Source organism: Dreissena polymorpha, chromosome 16 (genome assembly GCF_020536995.1).
Source record: "Dreissena polymorpha isolate Duluth1 chromosome 16, UMN_Dpol_1.0, whole genome shotgun sequence".
In the NCBI taxonomy this organism is placed as follows: domain Eukaryota; kingdom Metazoa; phylum Mollusca; class Bivalvia; order Myida; family Dreissenidae; genus Dreissena; species Dreissena polymorpha.
The window spans coordinates 46,489,188-46,509,627 of record NC_068370.1 but is presented as its reverse complement, the minus strand read 5'-3'; the positions used below and the strand labels follow the sequence as shown (position 1 = coordinate 46,509,627).

General features: G+C 33.6%; 1 protein-coding gene across 6 annotated transcripts; it reads right to left on the bottom strand.

Moving 5' to 3' along the window:
- Positions 1 to 4,640: 4,640 nt before the first annotated feature.
- On the bottom strand, positions 4,641 to 19,885 carry LOC127862688 (uncharacterized). 6 transcript variants are annotated; one of them, XM_052401933.1, is made up of 3 exons: positions 19,681 to 19,885; positions 11,222 to 11,373; positions 4,641 to 6,970 (listed from the first exon to the last, which is right to left on the bottom strand). In XM_052401933.1, exons 2-3 carry the CDS (start codon positions 11,333 to 11,335, stop codon positions 6,152 to 6,154), a joined length of 933 nt encoding a protein of 310 aa, XP_052257893.1. In that variant the 5' UTR covers positions 11,336 to 11,373; positions 19,681 to 19,885; the 3' UTR covers positions 4,641 to 6,151. The 6 variants fall into 6 exon arrangements, with proteins under 6 accessions (XP_052257893.1, XP_052257891.1, XP_052257894.1 ...); XM_052401931.1 differs by lacking the exon at positions 19,681 to 19,885 and adding an exon at positions 19,545 to 19,663; XM_052401934.1 differs by lacking the exon at positions 19,681 to 19,885 and adding an exon at positions 18,944 to 19,054.
- Between the last annotated feature and the right edge of the window lie 555 nt (positions 19,886 to 20,440).

Below are 20,440 nucleotides of genomic sequence, written 5' to 3'. Positions count from 1 at the left end.
CCAGATGAGACGCCGCATAATGCGGCGTCTCATCCGGGTCTGCGCTGTTTGCTTAAATGAATTTCTTTATGAAATATTCTAAATATAGAAATAAATATACTTGACACCCCTAATTTTGGAAATTAATTGATCCAATTTAAAAGGATGGGAGAGTCCACTGGGCATAAATGGGTTAAGATTATGAAATATATGTATATTAGAATATTTAACCCACTAACGCATTAACTGATGATAAAATATATTGTTTGAAAAAAATGGGTCAAGCAAGGAAAGTATATATCAGCAGACCATTTGCATGTGCAGAGGAGTTGGGTTGGGAACACATATTATCAAGTGAAACATCGAACAAAATGTCACCATTGACAAAGTGTCACCAATCTGCTGCACAAATATACCACTCCAAATTGTGTTAATTTCTTTTCCTTTTTCCACTGCAAAATGAGGAGCGATCCTCAAACAGCGGTTAAAATTGAGTAATTTGGTGAAGGAATACTCTAAAATGAAACATTTTAAGAGATATTCATGATAAATTCCTTTTTTATGAATGTTCAAAGCATCCATTTGCAGTGGTGCCGATTAGCGTCTAGCGATTAGCGTCTAGCGAGATATTGTTGAGGACTGCAAATGTGCAGTGTGACGTCATTGGCTTGGAATGTTCAGTGTACACAATCAGTAACGTTTGTGAACTGTGTTAAATCGGATCGGATTTATTGTTTATCAAGGGTGTAATTCGGTTATTAAAAAGTACTTTAAAAAGGTGTCGAGAATCATCATCAAATCTTTTGATCGTAAACAATTATTGCAGACGAAAAAGTGAAATGGAAATGGTGAGCGATTAATTAGATATTGCTGTGAAGTTGTAAGTTGTGAAAACAGCATCCGTTTACAATTTTAGGCGCCAACACTTTAAACTCAGGACATGCATATTTTATCATGTCCGTTTATAGAACTGAAGTTACATCGTTATTTTACTGCGCACACCAATCACTATACATGATGCCCTGTAAAACCTGTGTTTTTATAAGACAGCAAAATTGATGCTGTCATCTGTTCCACGCATGGAAAGCGTGTGTGTTGCAAAAGACCAGGTGCTGGAACTAAATGTAAACGTGCACTTTACTGTAACTTAATATAGACTTTCAAGTCATTACATGTGTATTTAGTATGAAAAACTTACATCGAAAATAATGCGCACAATAAGAAAGTATTGACGCATTGAAACTACAGAAAAAATACATCAATGTAAAACTAATAGATTGCAGAACATGTATAGAGTCAAAATGCACCGTGTGTTCCTTCATATGAACCATTTTGTATGCATATTATGTCATGTCGAATTCTAAATTAGATTATGGCCTTTTTTACAAGTTGTTGGTCTGCCATTAAGATATTTATAATTAATTGTTGTTATTTATAAGATTATTGGTAACATTGATGTATGTATTCATTAATGATTATGTTTGATTTATGAATTCATGATGCTTGATTTCTGTATTGCTTTACATAAAAGCAGTAGTACATAATAATAATATATTTTGTCATTATCATTGTGAACCAATTCATTTACATTATTTTATGTTATATATATTGTTTTTTAATAATTTAATAAAGCGATATAACTTTTTAAGACATTTTATTACTCTTATTTCACTTAAATGAAAAAATTGAAGGACAGAGACAAAATACACAATTTGCGTACACTTATTTTTGCGCCTCAAAATTTAACCCAGCATTTGTCTATTTGACTTCTCAAAATTTCAGTCCAGGGGTCATTGACTCCTGGCTTTTATTTATTTTTTGAAATTCCTAAATGACATATTTTCAATTTAGCATGTATATATACTTCATATTGCCTGTATTTTCATAAAAGTATTAATCTCTAATCTATAATTAATCAAACTTTTTCCACTCTAAGAATCAAGTTAATTGATTTCAAACAAAATAAGCTGTATTATAATGTGATTAGATAAAACAAGAGGCATGGGTTGGTTGCAATGGCACCCCAGGAAACCAGAAAACTTGTGAGCAGTGTAAAACCATGGGTAGCAGTGTTCGTTATTTTACTATAAAATAACATAGGGTAAGTAAATTGGAAAAATGTATACATATTAAATTTTACAGTCCAGGCACTGCAGGGTCGCCTGGGTAAATGCCTGTTCATATACTATACTATACTATACTATACTCTAATATAATATAATGATGATAATAAAAAACAGTAAAGCCAATATTGCTCTGAAGAGTTCATGGGACATACATTATCAAAGAATTATCCTGGTGACCTTGTTTTTGACAAAGATTCAAACATGGCATTCAAGTGTTAAAGAAAAAAATTCTGACCGTGTTTCATCAAGATTGAGTAAAAGATGGTGTTGACATAAAAAATATATAACGCCATATACAAATATTTGACATGGTGACCTATATTTGGAAACCCAGATTCCAAAGTGGCCAATATTGCCTAGTTTACATTATGACTCAGTTACATCAATATTCATTCATCAATGTTGGTTATACATTGATAACAAGGTTTTTGTAAGATTTGAAGATTTGACCATTTTTGACACACATGACCCATATTCCAAATTGGCATTGATATTGTTAATTGAACATTCCGACCAAGTTTCATTCTCTAGTGAGTCATAAATGAATTTTCTACAATGCTTGTTTAGATTTAATAAGGTGACATAGTTTAAAGATGCGGGTGAGACAGATTCATCATAGCATATATGCTGTTAAGATTAACATTCTAAACAAGTTTCGTCTAGATTTAGTAATTGATGTTGCCAATTGTGTCGTAACATTCTTTCTAGTATTGTTTTTGCACGCACGTTACCTAGATTTAAACATGGCCTATATAGTGGCATGATAAACATTCTGATTAAGGTTCATCAATATTGAATAATATCAAGGGCTGTTTGTAAAACATGCATGTCCCCCATATGGGCTGTCAGTTGTAGTGGAAGCCATTGTGTGAATACTTTTTATGTCACTGTGACCTTGACCTTTGATCTAGTGACCTGAAAATCAATAGGGGTCATCTTCCAGTCCTTATAAATTGATCCAATTTAGCTGGATGGGAGAGTCCACTAGGCACAAATGGGTTAAAGTTTTAGGAAAGAAAAATACAATGATATTTGACCTTTGACCTTGAAGGATGACCTTGACCTCGACTTTTCACCACTCAAAATGTGCAGCTCAGTATGATACACATGCATGCCAAATATGAAGTTGCTATCTACAATACTGCAAAAGGTATCAAACTTTAACCAAGGTTAAAGTTTTTTGACACACACATACAATGAATGAAATATGTGCTGTCAGTTGTAGAGGCAGCCATTGTATGAATACGTTTTTTGTCACTGTGACCTTGACCTTTGACCTTGTGACCTGAACATCAATAGGGGTTATCTGCCAGTCATGATCAATTTACCTATGAAGTTTCATGATCCTAGGCTTAATTATTCTCGAGTAATCATCAGGAAACCATTCTACTGTTTCGAGTCACTGTGACCTTGACCTTTGACCTAGTGACCTGAAAATCAATAGGGGTCATCTGCCAGTCATGATCAATGTTCCTATGAAGTTTCATGATCCTAAGCGTAAGCATTCTTGAGTTGTCATCCGGAAACCATTTTACTGTTTCGAGTCACTGTGACCTTGACATTTGACCTAGTGATCTGAAAATCAATAGGGGTTATATGCCAGTCATGATCAATGTACCTATGAAGTTTCGTGATCCGAGGCGTAAGCATTCTTGAGTTATTATTCGGAAACCATTTTACTATTTCGAGTCAGTGACCTTGACCTTTGACCTAGTGACCTGAAAATCAATAGAGGTCATCTGCCAGTCATGATCAATGTACCTATGAAGTTTCATGATCCTAGGCCTAAGCGTTCTTGAGTTATCATCCGGAAACCATCTGGTGGACGGACCGACGGACCGACATATTCAAACAATATACCCCCTCTTCTTCGAAGGGGGGCATAAATATGGCGTTTGTATTTTTAAGAATGTTTTAAATGTTTGACCTGGTGACGTAGATTTCGAGTGCTCCTCGACCAGAGTCGTTTTAAGCCTATATAATGTCAAGATTCACATTCTGACATAGATTGGAGAAACATACGGTCTCCAGAATGGTAACGCATTAAAATGTGTCGGTCCGCACTCGACAGAGGACGCCGGATATACACTGATCTCAATCACATACCATGATCAATTCATGCTCAGGTGAGTATAAAACATTACAAATAATGCACATACGAAAACTCAGTATAATGAAGCACACTTTTCATAAACGGCCAAAACTGACAATTATTCGTATACATAACGAAAAGTAACATACTTGTTTCAAAGGGCTCTAACCAACACGTCTTTTGGTCTGTTAATTGAATAAGTGTTATCCTATTAAGATTGTTATTTGACTGCAGTTTTAAGCAAAGTATTCCCGATATTGCAAACAGGTATTTTAGCCTCATTTATATCCCCATCACAATCGTTGAATTTTCTATTATGCCTGTCAAAAAGGATAAAAGGCCGATCGAAGCTTATAGAAATAAAATGTTCAGGCAGTCCGAAAATTGGCCGGACTTAAAATAGTAAATGTAAATAAACATAAACTTTACAAGTGTAACAAATGTTTGATTTCATAAATTTTAAAACAAATCATACCATAATGTATTACACACATATCAATGCAACAACAATTTATAGTGCTATCACTTATATAACACACACATTGTGATATAATTAAGAAATGTTGATAAGTGCTTATGACTTTACATATTTATGTGTGTATTTTCGACGAATGCTTTCAGTTTATATTATATTTCAGACTTCAGATTTAGACATTACTAATGTAGAACATTGTTTGATATCGCATAACATTAATACAAATTGTTTTCAATCAGGGAACAGGAACACATTTCTCAAGAAACTCCCATAAAATGAGTTTTCTTTGGATATAAAGCTTGTCTCAGACTGAACGTTATCATATAGCTATGTAAATTGTTAAACTGTTTAGGACCAGCAACGACAAAATATATAGTTCTGCTTATTCTTTTTGCCGTCAATGGATCGTTAAGTGCGTCTGATCACATCCCTCATCATTGCCGATTTGGTACACACGATTTGTTCAGATATATCAGAACAGTTCCATAAATAACTGGGAAAACTTTGCCCAAACCATATCTAGTATTGCCAGTGTGTGACATCTTTCAAAAATTAACTTGTGCGATAGATGTCGACGTACAGACAACATCACAGCCGTTTCTAACACATGTGGCCAATGGTGGATGTATAAGTCATTATCTCACGCCAGTATCTGTCAAAGTGCATATAATTCATTAAAAATCGCATACAGCAATGCTTCCACTTGCGTTTTTCCATGCTACTTCCTCTTTTCGCTTACATTTATAATTGGATTCTGCATTGTTTTAGCGGTTCATTTTCATTTTGGAAATCCATTGTATGATTTCACACAGGTAACGGTCAAGCTGTTAGAAGACAGTTATTTCATCGTTAGAATATCCATTTGTGAAATTGTGAAAGCAAATAAAGATCGGCTCGAGATTTATGCACCACTATGTTGAGATCCAATATCAACACTACAACATCACCGGCCAAGCGCATGAACCCGTGGCAAGATCTAACATCCAATGTTTACATAAGATGTGGATTGTTGGGATAAAACTTGTATTTTTTTTATCTTGTATTAATTTCAAAGAAGTGTTACGAGTGTCAAAGTCATATTTTTATATTAGCGTTAGACCACCAACGGTATCACACGCAGTACTCAAGTCATGGAAGGTCAGGTGTTATGACCATTGTTCACAGGGTTATCGAAGTACCACACATATCATTGTACATTTTGAGCAATATTGCTGTCAGAAAATGGTATTTTCTATACACACATCCGTAATCTGAGAGAAGAGAATAACTATTACGGGATTGTGTGATTCCATACAATGATTCATTTATAGAATACATGTGTTCATCTTTGCAATTGACTATTATGTATTGTAGACTGATTTATCATAACACAATTAAAAACAATCTTTATTTCCGAATAATGCCGCTTAAACATATCCCCTAAACGACAGTATTTAAACAAGGACATTTTGAAAGTATGCATACGAATCCAGCACATTACTAAGCCTTACTTCTTGCATCTCTGATCAGTGCTATTGCGTGCTGAAGCTGAATCCATTTGACGATGTCTCCGCCTTTGTCAGGATGATATTTGCGTGCGCGTTTTCGATAGCAAGATTCAATTTTATCATCAGAAGCGCTCGCATCTGTGCCGAACAAAGCATATGCATTTTCGATTTCTTTATTCATCAGCAGAGACACCCACTTCTTTATCAATCGGATAAGTATAAGTGCAGATATTGTGACAGCCACTGCACAGAAAATGGCTGGTATCTCCAATCCTATTTTGAATTTCAGTGCAAGGAAAGCTCCCAATATACGTCCAGCATAACCGACATAATCTAGAGCTTCCCCGACTCCTTTTAATATGGTGCTCAAGCACGTCTCATCCGATGTATCATCACCTACAAAAAATCTACGTATAATGTCAAAAACCTCCTGTTTCAGGAATGAAAGTAAATTTGTTTGCAGATCTATACGTTCTACGCTTTTTTCTCTAACCTTTTTCAAATCTGTAACCCAACGCTTTGCAATTTTCTTTCTTTCAACGAGTTGCTGTACTCCGCTAAAAAACGGTTCATAATAATTATCCGGAAGACACCCAATAACCTCAATAAAGGTTTGCTTAATAGCCGATGTATTTTCCTTTGCGCATCCCAATGATGACATTTTGACCGCCAGCAAAAACTCTCTGAAGCCGATTTCTTTATCAGAACAAAATGCACATGTGCGGAATATTTCCGGGTTTCCAGATCTTACACATTTAGTGAACGTCCTTTGGAAATCAGTTTCTGTTATTTTCCCGTCTGGATGACGCTTCTGTGTAAGACAAAACAGATGCAATGTTTTAATAACAAAACATAACATACCGGTATGTGCAATTTAGACCTTATCCGGGCGGAAAATGGGCGGTATTTACACGTAATGCTTGAATTTCTCCCGAATAAAAGGCGGAAGAAATTTTACGCCCGTAAACAAACTTCTTAAATAGAAATGTTCCTGACGTATCTTTTATAATGTTATGGACGTAAGACATACCCGGGTGTATTTTTATACTTGAACGTCTGCAAGTAGCTTAAATGAGACCGTATTGTGAACTTATCCTTTTCATGAAGCATACTTTCAGAATTGTTTGGCATTACTATGAAAGAAACTGAAATTTAGGACGCAACTTGTTTTTTAAGGATTGTTAAATGATGAATGGTTACTAAATCTGAAAAAAATTATAATTAAAAAATAATGTATCTATTGCTATCTTATAGACTTATATTCGAATTTTGTCTACATCTCATTTGTATGTCATTGACAAATGGTGACGATTTTATTTTTATAAAGGAACGTAACCTCAATCATAATGTTCTCCTGAATGATTGCATGAAATTGCAAACCTATTACCACGTATTTTTGATTTACCATATTATTGGCATTATAGTTATATTATGGGCATTTTTCACTGATGAATTGAGCTAAAAAAATTAACAGGTCAAAAGAGTAAGTTAAAATGTGGTTACTGACCAATTATCTGCAACTCATCTTGCTACCAGTTGTTTATAAAAATATAATTATAATATATTCAAAATTTTACATGACTTACTCTGTTCTCTAAGCCGAAATGATCCGTGTCAAAAAATAGTGTCTTTGTGTCGCATGAACGAATCTGCACTAAAACTACATTTAGATACACATCGTATATCGAATCATTTTTGTCGTTAGTTATGAATTCGAAAGAACGGTTGATATCCAAAGGCATTATTTTTCTCTTTCCGGGATATTGTTTTAGTAAGTTGGTGCTGCACTAGCAAATATAAGTGTATATGAAGTGAAAACACCAAAAATAAACAACTGTTGCGATAGACACCTATAAACTGTTAAATGCCCATAATATCACTTTAAAGCGGGACTGCACGATTTTTATTTGTGCTTAATTGTAATAATTCGATAAAAATATTTTACAATCACACCAAATAGGCAAGGAAAATTATACACTTAAGACGAATTTCACTAAATGCAGCAAAGACAAATTAGCGCCCCTAGCCGATTGTGACGAAAATATTTCGTACAGATTTTCCTACAATAACCGGAGTTAGTGTTCGTGTGTCGTATGAAGAGATATCGTTGCAGGAAATAAAAGTGATTCCTTAAACTAAATTTAGATAAACATCGTACATGCATGATATACATGCTGGCGAATTCGACTGTACATACATTTTATATTTCAGAATTAAATAACTGGCTAAAATTTCGACACATGTTCTTCTTACCTTTTATTTTAATTTATATTCAAATAAAGTTATAATCAGGTTTTTACACATTTTATATAAATTCATACATATTTGACAATATCGTGCAGGCCCGCTTTAAATTGATGTGTTTTTCACTCATACAATAATTACTATGATGTTTTATTAATTACATGATTTGGTTGTTTTCATCATTCTAAGTTTCCTTGAACCCACTACACACAGCTATGTTAAGAACATTTTTGCATACCTAATGAACCATTGTTTTGTACTCTTAACTTAAATATACGTTTTATATATATGCTGAAAATTCTAAAACACATTTCCTCATTCTACAACTATGTGAACGTGTACCTAAAGATGCCAATGCTAACTGTATGTCTGGCCATCAGCTGACCAAGTATTGTGGCATTTCCAACCCTCTACACATGCTATAAGGCACATGCTTATCACTCTCTAAATTGGTTCCTTCATAGGAAGGTGTATGTTTTAATTTGAAAGACTTTAAATGGTAGTGTTAACAATGTCTTAAAGTTGTGAAAGCCATGGATCAGGAAAAATATTATTATTATATTGTTTTAGAAATAAACAATAAGTTTGTTGTAAAAGAGGTTTAAAGTGACGGGTAAATTGAATAGGCCCATGCTTCAGCAAATGCCCTTTTATTATCGTTTAATACTGTAGAACAATATAACTTGTTTGCATCTTAATCCCTGTATTACGTTTTCATTTAGATAATTGAATGATATATACGTGTTGGCCTTGGGAAATGTAAAAGACTGGTATATGGCATTTTGAAGGAAAAACAACACAATGTTAAACGAAAAAATAAATATAAGAAATACAAATGTTTCTTTTTAAATTAAAGTTAATAACTAGAAATCAATTAACACTTCGGATTATGTCTAATGATGGGAGAGAAAAAATCATTACACAAATTTAATGTCCTCATTATCAAAGATAAAGCCGGTATTTTTATTTCGCCCTGAACGAATTTCTCGCCCGTAATTATAAATTCCGCCCACCTTATTAACATAAATCGCCTTTGGTTTCCACCCGGATGCCGGAATATGTCGGTAACTTGATAGATAGAAAATTACGCCAGTTTTACTTACGGTATTAAGTTTCCAGTGTCATGCTAAATCCGCCAAATTACAATATGTGTGATCTATTAAACTTTCAACAAAAGTTTTTTGGTGGCTTTGAAACGATTCCAATACATACATCAGTTAAACAAGAGGGCCATGATGGCCCTGAATCGCTTACCTGACTAACCAAATACAACCCCAACCCGGTTTTTATCAAGTAAACATTCTGACCAAATATCATAAAGATAAGATGAAAACTGTGACCTCTATTGTCTACACAAGGTTTTTTTATTATTTAACCTAGTGACCTAGTTTTTGACCCCTGGTGACCCAAATACAATCCCAACCCATATTTCATCAAGATTAACATTCTGATCAAATTTTATAAAGATTGGATGAAAACTGTGACCTCTATTGTCTACACAATGTTTTTCTATTATTTGACCTAGTGACCTAGTTTTTGACCCCAGATGACCCAAATACAATTCCAGCCCAGATTTCATCAGGATAAACATTCTGACCAAATTTCATAAAGATCGGATGAAAACTGTGACCTCTAATGTCAATAAAAGGTTTTGTCTATTATTTGACCTAGTGACCTAGTTTTTGCCCTAGTGACCTAGGTTTTGACCCAGAAGACCCAAATACAATTCCAACCTAGAATTTTTCAAGATAAACATTCTTACCAAATTTCATAAAGATTGGATGAAAACTACGACCTCTACTGTCTACACAAACAAATTGATGACGGTTTTTTTATTATTTGACATAGTGAACTAGTTTTTGACCTCAGATGACCCAAATACAATCCCAACCCAGATTTCATCAAGATAAACATTCTGACCAAATTTCATAAAGATTGGATGAAAACTGCGACCTCTATTGTCTACACAAGGTTTTTCTATTATTTGACCTGTTTTTGACCCAGTGACCTAGTTTCTTACCCCAGATGACCCAAATACAATCCCAACCCAGATTTTATCAAGATAAACATTCTGATTAAATTTCATAAAGATTGGATAAAAACTGTGACCTCTACTGTCTACACAAGGTTTTTTTACTATTTGACCTAGTTTTTGACCTAGTGACCTAGTTTTTGACCCCAGATAACCCAAATACAATTCCAACCCAGATTTCATCAAGATAAACATTCTGACCAAATTTCATAAAGATTGGATGAAATCTGTGATCTCTACTGTCTACACAAGGTTTTTCTATTATTTGACCTTGTTATTGACCTAATTACCTAGTTTTTGACCCCAGATGACCCAAATATAATCCAAACCAAGATATTATCAAGATAAACATTCTGACCAAATTTCATAAAGATTGGATGAAAACTGCGACCTCTATTGTCTACACAAGGTTTTTCTATTATTTGACCTATTAGGTGACCTAGTTTTTGACCTAGTGACCTAGTTTTTGACCCTAGATCACCCAAATACAATCCCAACCAAGATTTTATCAAGATAAACATTCTGACCAAATTTCATAAAGATTGGATGAAAACTGTGACCTCGACGGTCTACACAAACAAATTGTTGACGGACGCGCGCACACACGCACGCACGCACACATATACGGACGCCGGACATCACACGGTCACATAAGCTCACCATGCCACTTCGTGACAGGTGAGCTAAAAATTAATGCAGAGATTCTTTTATTTCGATAGGTACCATTTTGATTTCAAACGGACAATCAACACTTATAAGATCAGAACTTAGAAAATCAGAACTTACCATAAATTTGGCGTAAATGTAATTGATCGTTTTCTTTGGTAAAAACGAGTCTTTTTTTAGTTCCTCAAGTACTGCGTCATCTAGTTTCTTGGTTTTGGATTGTTTCTGACCCATACTTGCAATTTTTGGTTTTGTTCTAAGCCATGTAATATCTGAAGATAAGAGACAAATCGTATAGCAAAGTAACCTTAAATATTTTCATCATCTTTACTGTTCCTCGGATTTACACAACCAACCATTTACATCTTAAACAAGAGCTGTCAGAGGACAGCGCGCTCGACTATTCGAGTGCTTGACATAATAACGTTAGCCATCATGGGGACATTGTTCATATTCAATAATTTATAAGATGATCTTTCAAAAATAAAAAACATATTTATTTTTTTTTTTTTTGGGGGGGGGGGGGTGAAAGGGGTATAATGTAGGGTGTGGTCATTTATTAGACGATCTTTCAAAAATAAAAAAGGAAAAAATAATTTTTTTAGGGGGGGGGGTAGGGGGTGAGAGGGGGTATAATGTGGGTTGGGGTAATTTATAAGATGATGTTTAAAAAAAAATGGGGGATGGGGGAAGGGATTCTGGGTAGGGGCGTGGGGTATTGTTTGGGTGGAATCCATTGTGGTATTCAGGTAAGTGTTGCTTTGTCAAAGTGATAATAAAATGTGATCATAAATAAAGAAGTTATGGCAATTTAAGCAAAATGTTCAATTATCTAAGTGTAAAAGGGGCCATAATTATGTAAAAATGCTTGATACAGTGGTCTGCTCTTGTTTATAGGTTGGGGTCATGTTGTAAACAAGTATGCAACATATAAAAGCAATATGTCAAAGGATATAGGAAATATTTGGGGTAGTACGCAAACTTTAACATAGATTTATCGAAAATATGCATAATCTAAGTAAAAAAGGGGCAATACTTATGACAAAATGCTTGATAGAGTAGTCTGCGCTTGTTTATTGGTTAGGGTGATTTGGTAAACAATTATGCAAAATATGAAAGCATTGTGTCAAGGTACAATAAAAACAAGAGCTGCCAGAGGACAGCGCGCTCGACTATTTGAGTGCTTGACAGTATAACGTAAGCCATCATGGGGAAATTGTTCATATTCAATAATTTATTAGACGATCTTTCAAAAATAGAAAAAGGAAATACTTTTTTTTTTGGGGGGGGGTTAAGATGGGGTATAATGTGGGGTGGGGTCATTTATTAGACGATCTTTCAAAAATAAAAAAAAAATAAAAATTGGGGGGGGGGGGGGGTAGGGGGGAGTACGGGGGTGAGAGGTGTGTATAATGTGGGGTGGGGTAATTTATTAGATGTTGTTACAAAAAAAAATTGGGGGGGGGGGCGGGAGGTTGGGGGGCTAGGGGGGTATAATGTGGGTTGGGTAATTTATTAGATGATTTAAAAAAAAATTGAGAGGGGAGGTTGGGGAGGGGTAGGTGGGGTGAGATTCCTAAACCTTCACTTTTTGATTTTTTTCCCACTGTAAAAACCTATTCCACTCCATTCTGATTGCCATTTGTTTTTAGTTAGCTCACATACATGTGTTTCTTGAAGTAAACATATTGTATAATTATTTTCCGCAAACCATTTAAATATACTTTGTCTTTTGTTATCATTGTTTAGACCTCTTACATTTAGAGAACATATTTTTTCATACATTTTTAAATTTAAATGATTTTAATTAAATGGCTTAATTGAAAAGTAATGAACCTTGCCTATTAAGTTTATAAAAAACATATTGATATTCTGTTAACCTGTGTTGAAATTTGTATTTATTTCTACTGATTGAAAAGACTAGAATCTATGTTTTAAATAATGGGTATATAAAATTATGTGTAAACAAAAACCTACAATGAAATAACAACGTGTTTACATAATATTTTTCATGCTAAGCAGAATCTAGTAAGTGTTATATAATATATAATATACAAGTTCATGCTTGGGCGTTACCTTTTCTAACAGCCTACTTCATGTTATACTGTGGCAGAATACATATATGGAAACATTCATGTATGAGACCAAAGGGTAATAAAATAAGAAAATTATATACAGTTTTAGTAATGTGTTAATTATCACTGTATTCAAAAAAGGGGAGCACTGATGTAAAATACACAAACACTTATATACAAAGGCCGTGCTTTTTTAATTAATTAATTTATTATTATGTTTTTTTTAAGTAGTTCATTTACATAAAAGGTGTATTGGTCTTTAATCTAAAAAAATCAAATATCTGATAAGAGTTAATATCCAGGATAGTGGTAAAGTATGGTGTATTGTAATTATTCCTTACCCACGAAAACAAAATGGAATAAAAATATTGGTTATAACGTATGTAAATACGGTACGCTTGAGTGACCACAAATCCTTTGCGTATACAACTGCGCCTGGATTAAAGACAAATTAATTTCTTAAAGAATGAGCATCTTCATCCTGACATGCAATAAACATAACACTTGTTTACATAATTTTATCATGCTAAGCAAAATCTAGTTGGTTTAATATAATATACATATACAAGTTCATGATTGGGTATTACCTATTCTAACAGCTTACTTAATTTTCTAATGTTGCAGTCTACATATATAAACACATTCATGTTTGTTCCATGTTTGGGTACACAAATACAATAATTAGACACAGTTTTGGTAATTTATGAATTATCGCTGTATTCAAAAGGAAGAGTACTGATGTAAAATACACAACCAATAATTTACAACACCTGTTTTTTTATTCATTCATTTGTTTATTTGTATTTATTCATTTTATTAAGCAGTTGATGACATAATATGTGTATTGATTTTTAATCTAAGGAAACCTTATACCTGATAAGAGTTCCTAAAAAGGATAGTAGATAATTATGCTGTATTGTAATTATTCCTAACCCACGAAAACTAATGGAAAACTAATGGAATGATATAAATACTAGTTTTAACTGTATGTAAATAATGCACGGCTGAGTGACCACTAATCTTTTGCGTATACAACTGCACCTGGGCTAAAGACAGGCAAATGTAAATGTTTATCAATGTTCATGTTGGTATACTTATCCAAAAACAAGACACACAAACTGCCCATGTTGTCGGTATCCTTGGTTTTCAGTTTAAGTTCTTGTATTACCACAGTAGTTTTGAATGTACACTGCTGTTCTCAAATATATATTTACAGTTCATTTGGTGCTACTTTCTCTGAGGCCATGGTACAAAATGTAGGTTCAGCCACTCTTCATACTGGCTAAAAACATCCTTCCACCCCTACTCCAGACTGATTCCACTGTCCCTTTTCTTCAAACGAACAGAGTTGAAGACATCTTGGTTCAGTGGCGTTAGATGTTCACTAGGGTATATTTTACCCTGCTTTAACTCCTTGCTCATTTTTAAAATATGTATCTTTCTCTCTCTAGAGATGAATTTTTAGACGACAGGTCGACTTTTTCCATTTTCAAAACGACCTAGCCTATGGCCGAAATCAAGGTCAGTTCTGATGAGTTGGATACCGATGTGTTGTTTTACAACATCTGCAACCAGCTTCATGGTGGTTTCAGGGGTTTCATTTTTATCTGTGTCTTGCAGACCGTGGGACTATGTTGTTGGTTCTAGTGTATTACTCCAGTTCATTTATTGCTTCTCTGTTGCTATACTTTTCTTTACTTAACGCTTCACGGTTCACCACTTTCTCTGTGTTCAACTCCGTTTGTAATATATCTAATTGTTTCTTCAAGTTCTCTTTCTCCGTTTCTCTATCGAATGGTTTTGCTTGTAATAATTCAATTTTATGGAGAAGGCTGTTTTTCATGTTTTTCACAACTTTTACAATCATTTTTTCTAGGCAGCTGTCATTTTTCATCATAACATTTGACGGTTTTTCATTTATCTCACTAAGCTGTTTTGATAAACCTTTCATGCTGATGTTATATTTATTTTCATTGCTTTCTGTTTCTTGCTCTGCATGCTTTTGCTTTTCCTGTTCCTGTTTTTCATGTTTGGGTTTTTTCTTTGAGTGTTTCTTGGTTTCGCGTTTTGGTGATTTAATGCTAATGTCTTGTTCACTCACACTGCTTATATATTTACGTTTATTTACTGTTTCTTCTCAATTTTCTTCACAGATACTTCTGTAACATCTAATATCTCTGAAGTTTTTTGTTTAGTAATGTCTTCTTTATGTGGAGATTGTGATGCCATATTTTTTATGAACAGTATACTTTGGAAAAAAATAGGTTTTTGTCTTTTCTTCTAATGCAAGTTATGTATTTTCATACCTTTTGTATTTATGTTCAATATTTAATTTTTACACTAAAGCACAATTCATTTTCAATAACAAATTCCCAACACAGAGACTAAAAAACCTTTAAAACATTGTGGGGTTTTCTGCAGTTCAAAACACAACATGCCCATTCAAGGGAGACCATTCATTTATAAATTTGGTAAACAGTGTGAAAGATTAAAATAATGATAATTTATAAACATTTCTTTGCAGTCTTCAAAGGAGACAGAAAAATTATAGAAAAAAATCCAGAAAAAAACCCGTTTAGAATAAATACAATTCGCTTTTTACGACTACGATGGATTTTAAATCGTCCACAAAACAACATATCCAAGCGTTTTATAATACTGTATGTGTTAAATAATACAGTTAAAAATTACTAATAAAAAAAACACTGAATATGTATACATATAAAGTCAAGATTCCACTGGTTGTATGTAGCAGTGTAACTCATATACATCATTATAACAGCCACAAGTTTTATAAAGAAAACACGCATGAAATATTTTTAACGTCAGTTTAAAATATATTTAATAGTAAACAACACGACGACCAATATTACATTTATTTTTTTTGTAAAATTTAGGCCTTGAACACTCGAATTCTTTCAAAAACTTCCAATTTTATATTTCCAGCAGAGTATGCAATGTATCACAGAAAAGAACAAAATCAAAGCCATTTGAGTATCATGAAAAGTCAGGATTGGATAGCTTAGAGCATAAACATTTAACAAGAAATGTGTCAGGCTTCCGTTGCTGATCCAAGCTCTGTACTTGAGTATAGCCCGGCGCTCTGTAACTGGATTACCTACTCACTGCGACTCGGATCGTAGTGGTGATAGTTCAGACGCTGGGCCTGGGGGAGGGGCTTGCGGACGTTTATCCACTACGCATGTTGTTTCACAAATATTGTTTGCATCGTGCACAAATGATGCTCCTTTTCCTTCAATTCCTGCCTTTACCAGGTAAGGTATGAGAATTTTGCGTCGCTCCTTCGTCGCCCGTTTGAATCAATACCCGGGTAACTGCTGCATTTATTAGAGCCACGAGAATTGTCCAATATTTTTTATGTTTTACTGTTATTTTGTATTGTAAGAATTTGAATATGGCTACAATTGGACGAATTGAAAAAACGCCGATCGCAACTGTCGCTACGCTCTCTCTCGATTTTAATTGTACTGCGGGAATTTGTTATTGAAAGCAGATTTCTAGCAAACACTTATAAGTTTATTGAAACAATTCGTCGTTTTTGGGCTTTCAAATGATGACTCTTCTTCAAAAAAAAAGAACAATCAATTATCCCGCATTGAGCGTGATTGGACCTTTAAACGTCCGTAGGAGAGTAGCAAGCTATTTGATATCAAGTCCAGTATTTTATTTTAAGAGTGGCAATCGGTTCAAGGTCGATTGAAAGCCTGCATCGGAATTCTTACAGTTTTTTCAAGTAAACCTCATATTCCTCACTATCAAAATGTCGACTAGTTGCAATATTATTCAATTTGATCTCTAGTTAAAAAATTAGCTTCCAAAATGCAGATTCTCGATTTGTTCTGTTTTTGACATTTTGCTCACGCCTTTTTAAATTCGACCATGGTTCACCAATTACCGTTAAATAGATTAGAGCTTGTGTAAAATAGCCTGAAAGTTACTTTATTGGCGGCTGAGGTTTGTTTTCCGGCGAGCCGGACGTGACTGTGGGAGAGGAGAAGTAACTCCATAACTCGGTATATACCTTCTTGATGGTTTTGGATAACGTATTGTCCATGTGATGGAAAACAAAGGCCAACTGGTCAATACACCGGTTAAGATGGGACACTTGGTAGTAGAATTGGTGACTGTTTGGAAACGCGGCAGCAATTTTTACGCTGATCACTGAAAGATCCATTGGTCCTCGTTTCGTTTTATTATTTGATTTATTGATCGCCCTATGGTTTTACTGACAATGTAGAACAGATAAATACGACGAAGTATATGTAATCCGATAATAGCTGTGGTAACAAATAGGTATACAAAGGTATAGTCGTCGATTGCACACTGGCGGTTACGAATACCTATCTATATCTATCTAATTATTTTTAACATTGGTCAGGAACGAGGACAAACAAGGCACAATGCCACACAGGAGACACAAGAAATTCACAACGATGTCCTGAATGTCCTGAATACATCATTTGTTTGCGAATCAATGTATATTTATATGTTTGTTAGTGGATTCGACAGCCGACAAACTAACTACGAATTTATTTTCAAAATTATTTCCAATTCAATTTATACACGCAATCATATTCATTTGTATCGAGCTAAACATATGCGGCCATCTTCACCTCAAGTATGCGCAATGCGCATATAGTTCTTTATGTGTGACAGTTGGCAAAATTCCAAACAAGAAACACAAAACGAATTTACCAAACAAGACACCAAGTACACAACAAAAATACAAAAATGAACACAACTGGGGTCACCGTCTTGGAGAGATAATCGCAAAGCATTTGAGTTTAAACGGGTTTTAAGAAGCTTCATTTCTCACTGTTGGCACAGAATTATTCACAAAACATTTACCTGTAAACTTAATTAGCCACCAAACAGTCAAGGTTTAATAAAAAGCAATGAAAGAGAAAAAAAGTTACATTTATATACTATTTTACGACTCCATGTTCGGATAAAAGTGCTAGAATTGTAACACTTATTCTTGTATTTTATACAGTGTTTAAAGTAAAAGGAACGAAATACACATTTTACACATATTTTTCTTTACCAAATGACATCATCGATAAAATGACGAAATAAATCCAGCGAAATTATCCAATTGAACTAACTAAAAATAAAATGGTTAACTGAATAAAAAGTGGGATACATGGATTCATAGGTAAGTGTTGATTATAGATCAGGTTCATTATGCTCGGCACGAAAACGAAAAAGCACTCGCCAAGGCTCGTGCTTTTAGTTTTCTAAGCCTCGCATGATAAACCTGATCTATAATCAACACTAATCTAGTATTCTCTATGTGTACTTGTTTGTCGTTAGCTTTATTTATATCACAATTAATTTGATAAAGCATGTATGTGTTTTAAGAGGTTTTTTTTTTATAGTTACACATGTATTTTGTTTGTCTTTTAACAAATATGTATTTACATTCTATAAGCGAATTACCGTGGTGTATTTTAACGATAGCGAATCGTAATGTAGTCCAATGCGTAATGACAGACACACACTCACATTAAAAGTATTTGACAATGTATCGTATAATATCCTAAAAATGTATCTTTCTTTGAACAAACTGAAAACAACGTCGTTTATTTCACACAAAATGTTAAAAATATTACCAGTAACTGGTTCGAAAAGTCCAGTGTTATATACTAAAACACGAATGATTATTTGACGCGACTTATAAATATTCGAACTAAAAATAAACACATGTAAACTCCTGTAGAAGATTTGTGATATAAATAACGCTTACCTCAAGTTACCTGTATCGGATTACTTCAGCAATATTAATAGATAATTTAAAACGATTGCCAACTTTTGTTTGCTTAACTTTTACCATAAAAGTAGAACACAGAGCGGTGATATACATGGCACTTTTGGATTACAAATATGTAATAAAATCAAATTATAACTGCAATCTTACATTTACATAAATATCATAAGAAAGTACAATTTTAGAACAAGGAACAACACTAACCGATTATTCTCTATGTGTACTTGTTTGTCGTTAGCTTTATTTATATAACATTTAATTCGATAAAAGCATTTATGTGTTTTAAGAGTTTTTTTATATTTACACATATACTTTGTTTGTCTTTTAACAAATATGTATTTAAATTTTATAAGCGAATTACTGTCGTGTATTTTAATGATAGCGAATCGTAATGTAGTCCAATACGTAATGACAGACACGCAATCACATTAATAGTATTTGACAATGTATCGTATAATATCCTAAAAATGTATCTTTCTTTAAACAAAAACTATATTATCTTGAAGTATTCTTCGTATTGACACACATTCAAAACTGAAAACAATGTCGTTTATTTCACACAAAATGTTAAAAATATTACCAGTAACTGGTTTGCAAAGTCCAGTGTTTTTTATACTAAAACACAAATGATTATTTGACGCGACTTATAAATATTCGAACGCAAAATAAACACATGTAAACTCCTGTAGAAGATTTGTGATATAAATAACGCTTACCTCAAGTTACCTGTATTGTATTACTTCAGCAATATTAATAGATCATTTGAACCGATTTCCAATTTTTGTTTGCTAACATTTAACCATTAAAATAGAACACAGAGCGGTGATATACATGTCACTTTTGGATAACGAATATGTAATAAAATCAAATTATAACTGCAATCTTACATTCACATTAATATCATAAGAAAGTACAATATAAGAACACGGACCGAAACGTAAAGAACATACGAAAACTGTAATGCCTATAACTTTTCTCTAATACAGCCAAATTCATTCATATTTTAAAAGCGATTACATTATTACAATTGGAGATATGTTTATAATCGGTATATACATGCGTTTTTGTCTTCTTGTTGCAGTGATGATTAAGATATTGGCCCAAGTCACATTTTGAAGCAAAATCGTTATCTAAAAACCCTTATGTTTACTATTAACTTGTGTCAATGTAAGAGCTATTCATATTATTGAAATCAAAATTTAAGGCTCAAAATCAAAATGTTATTTCGGGATGTAGTTTAGTCCATTCTGCTATGCGGAAGCGTCGCTGTAGTTTGTTAAAACCACTTAATGTGGCATCAGACAGGTAAAATATACGTTTAAATATTTCCATGTCTTTAACATTTTCATATGAAATCAACCCTTTAATCATAATCACCAGTTGCATACTTGCCAAGACTTAAATTCGTGCGCCTTAACATAAACACACCGCCAATTTAATAAAACGATTCATTTAAATTTCACAATTCTAATACGT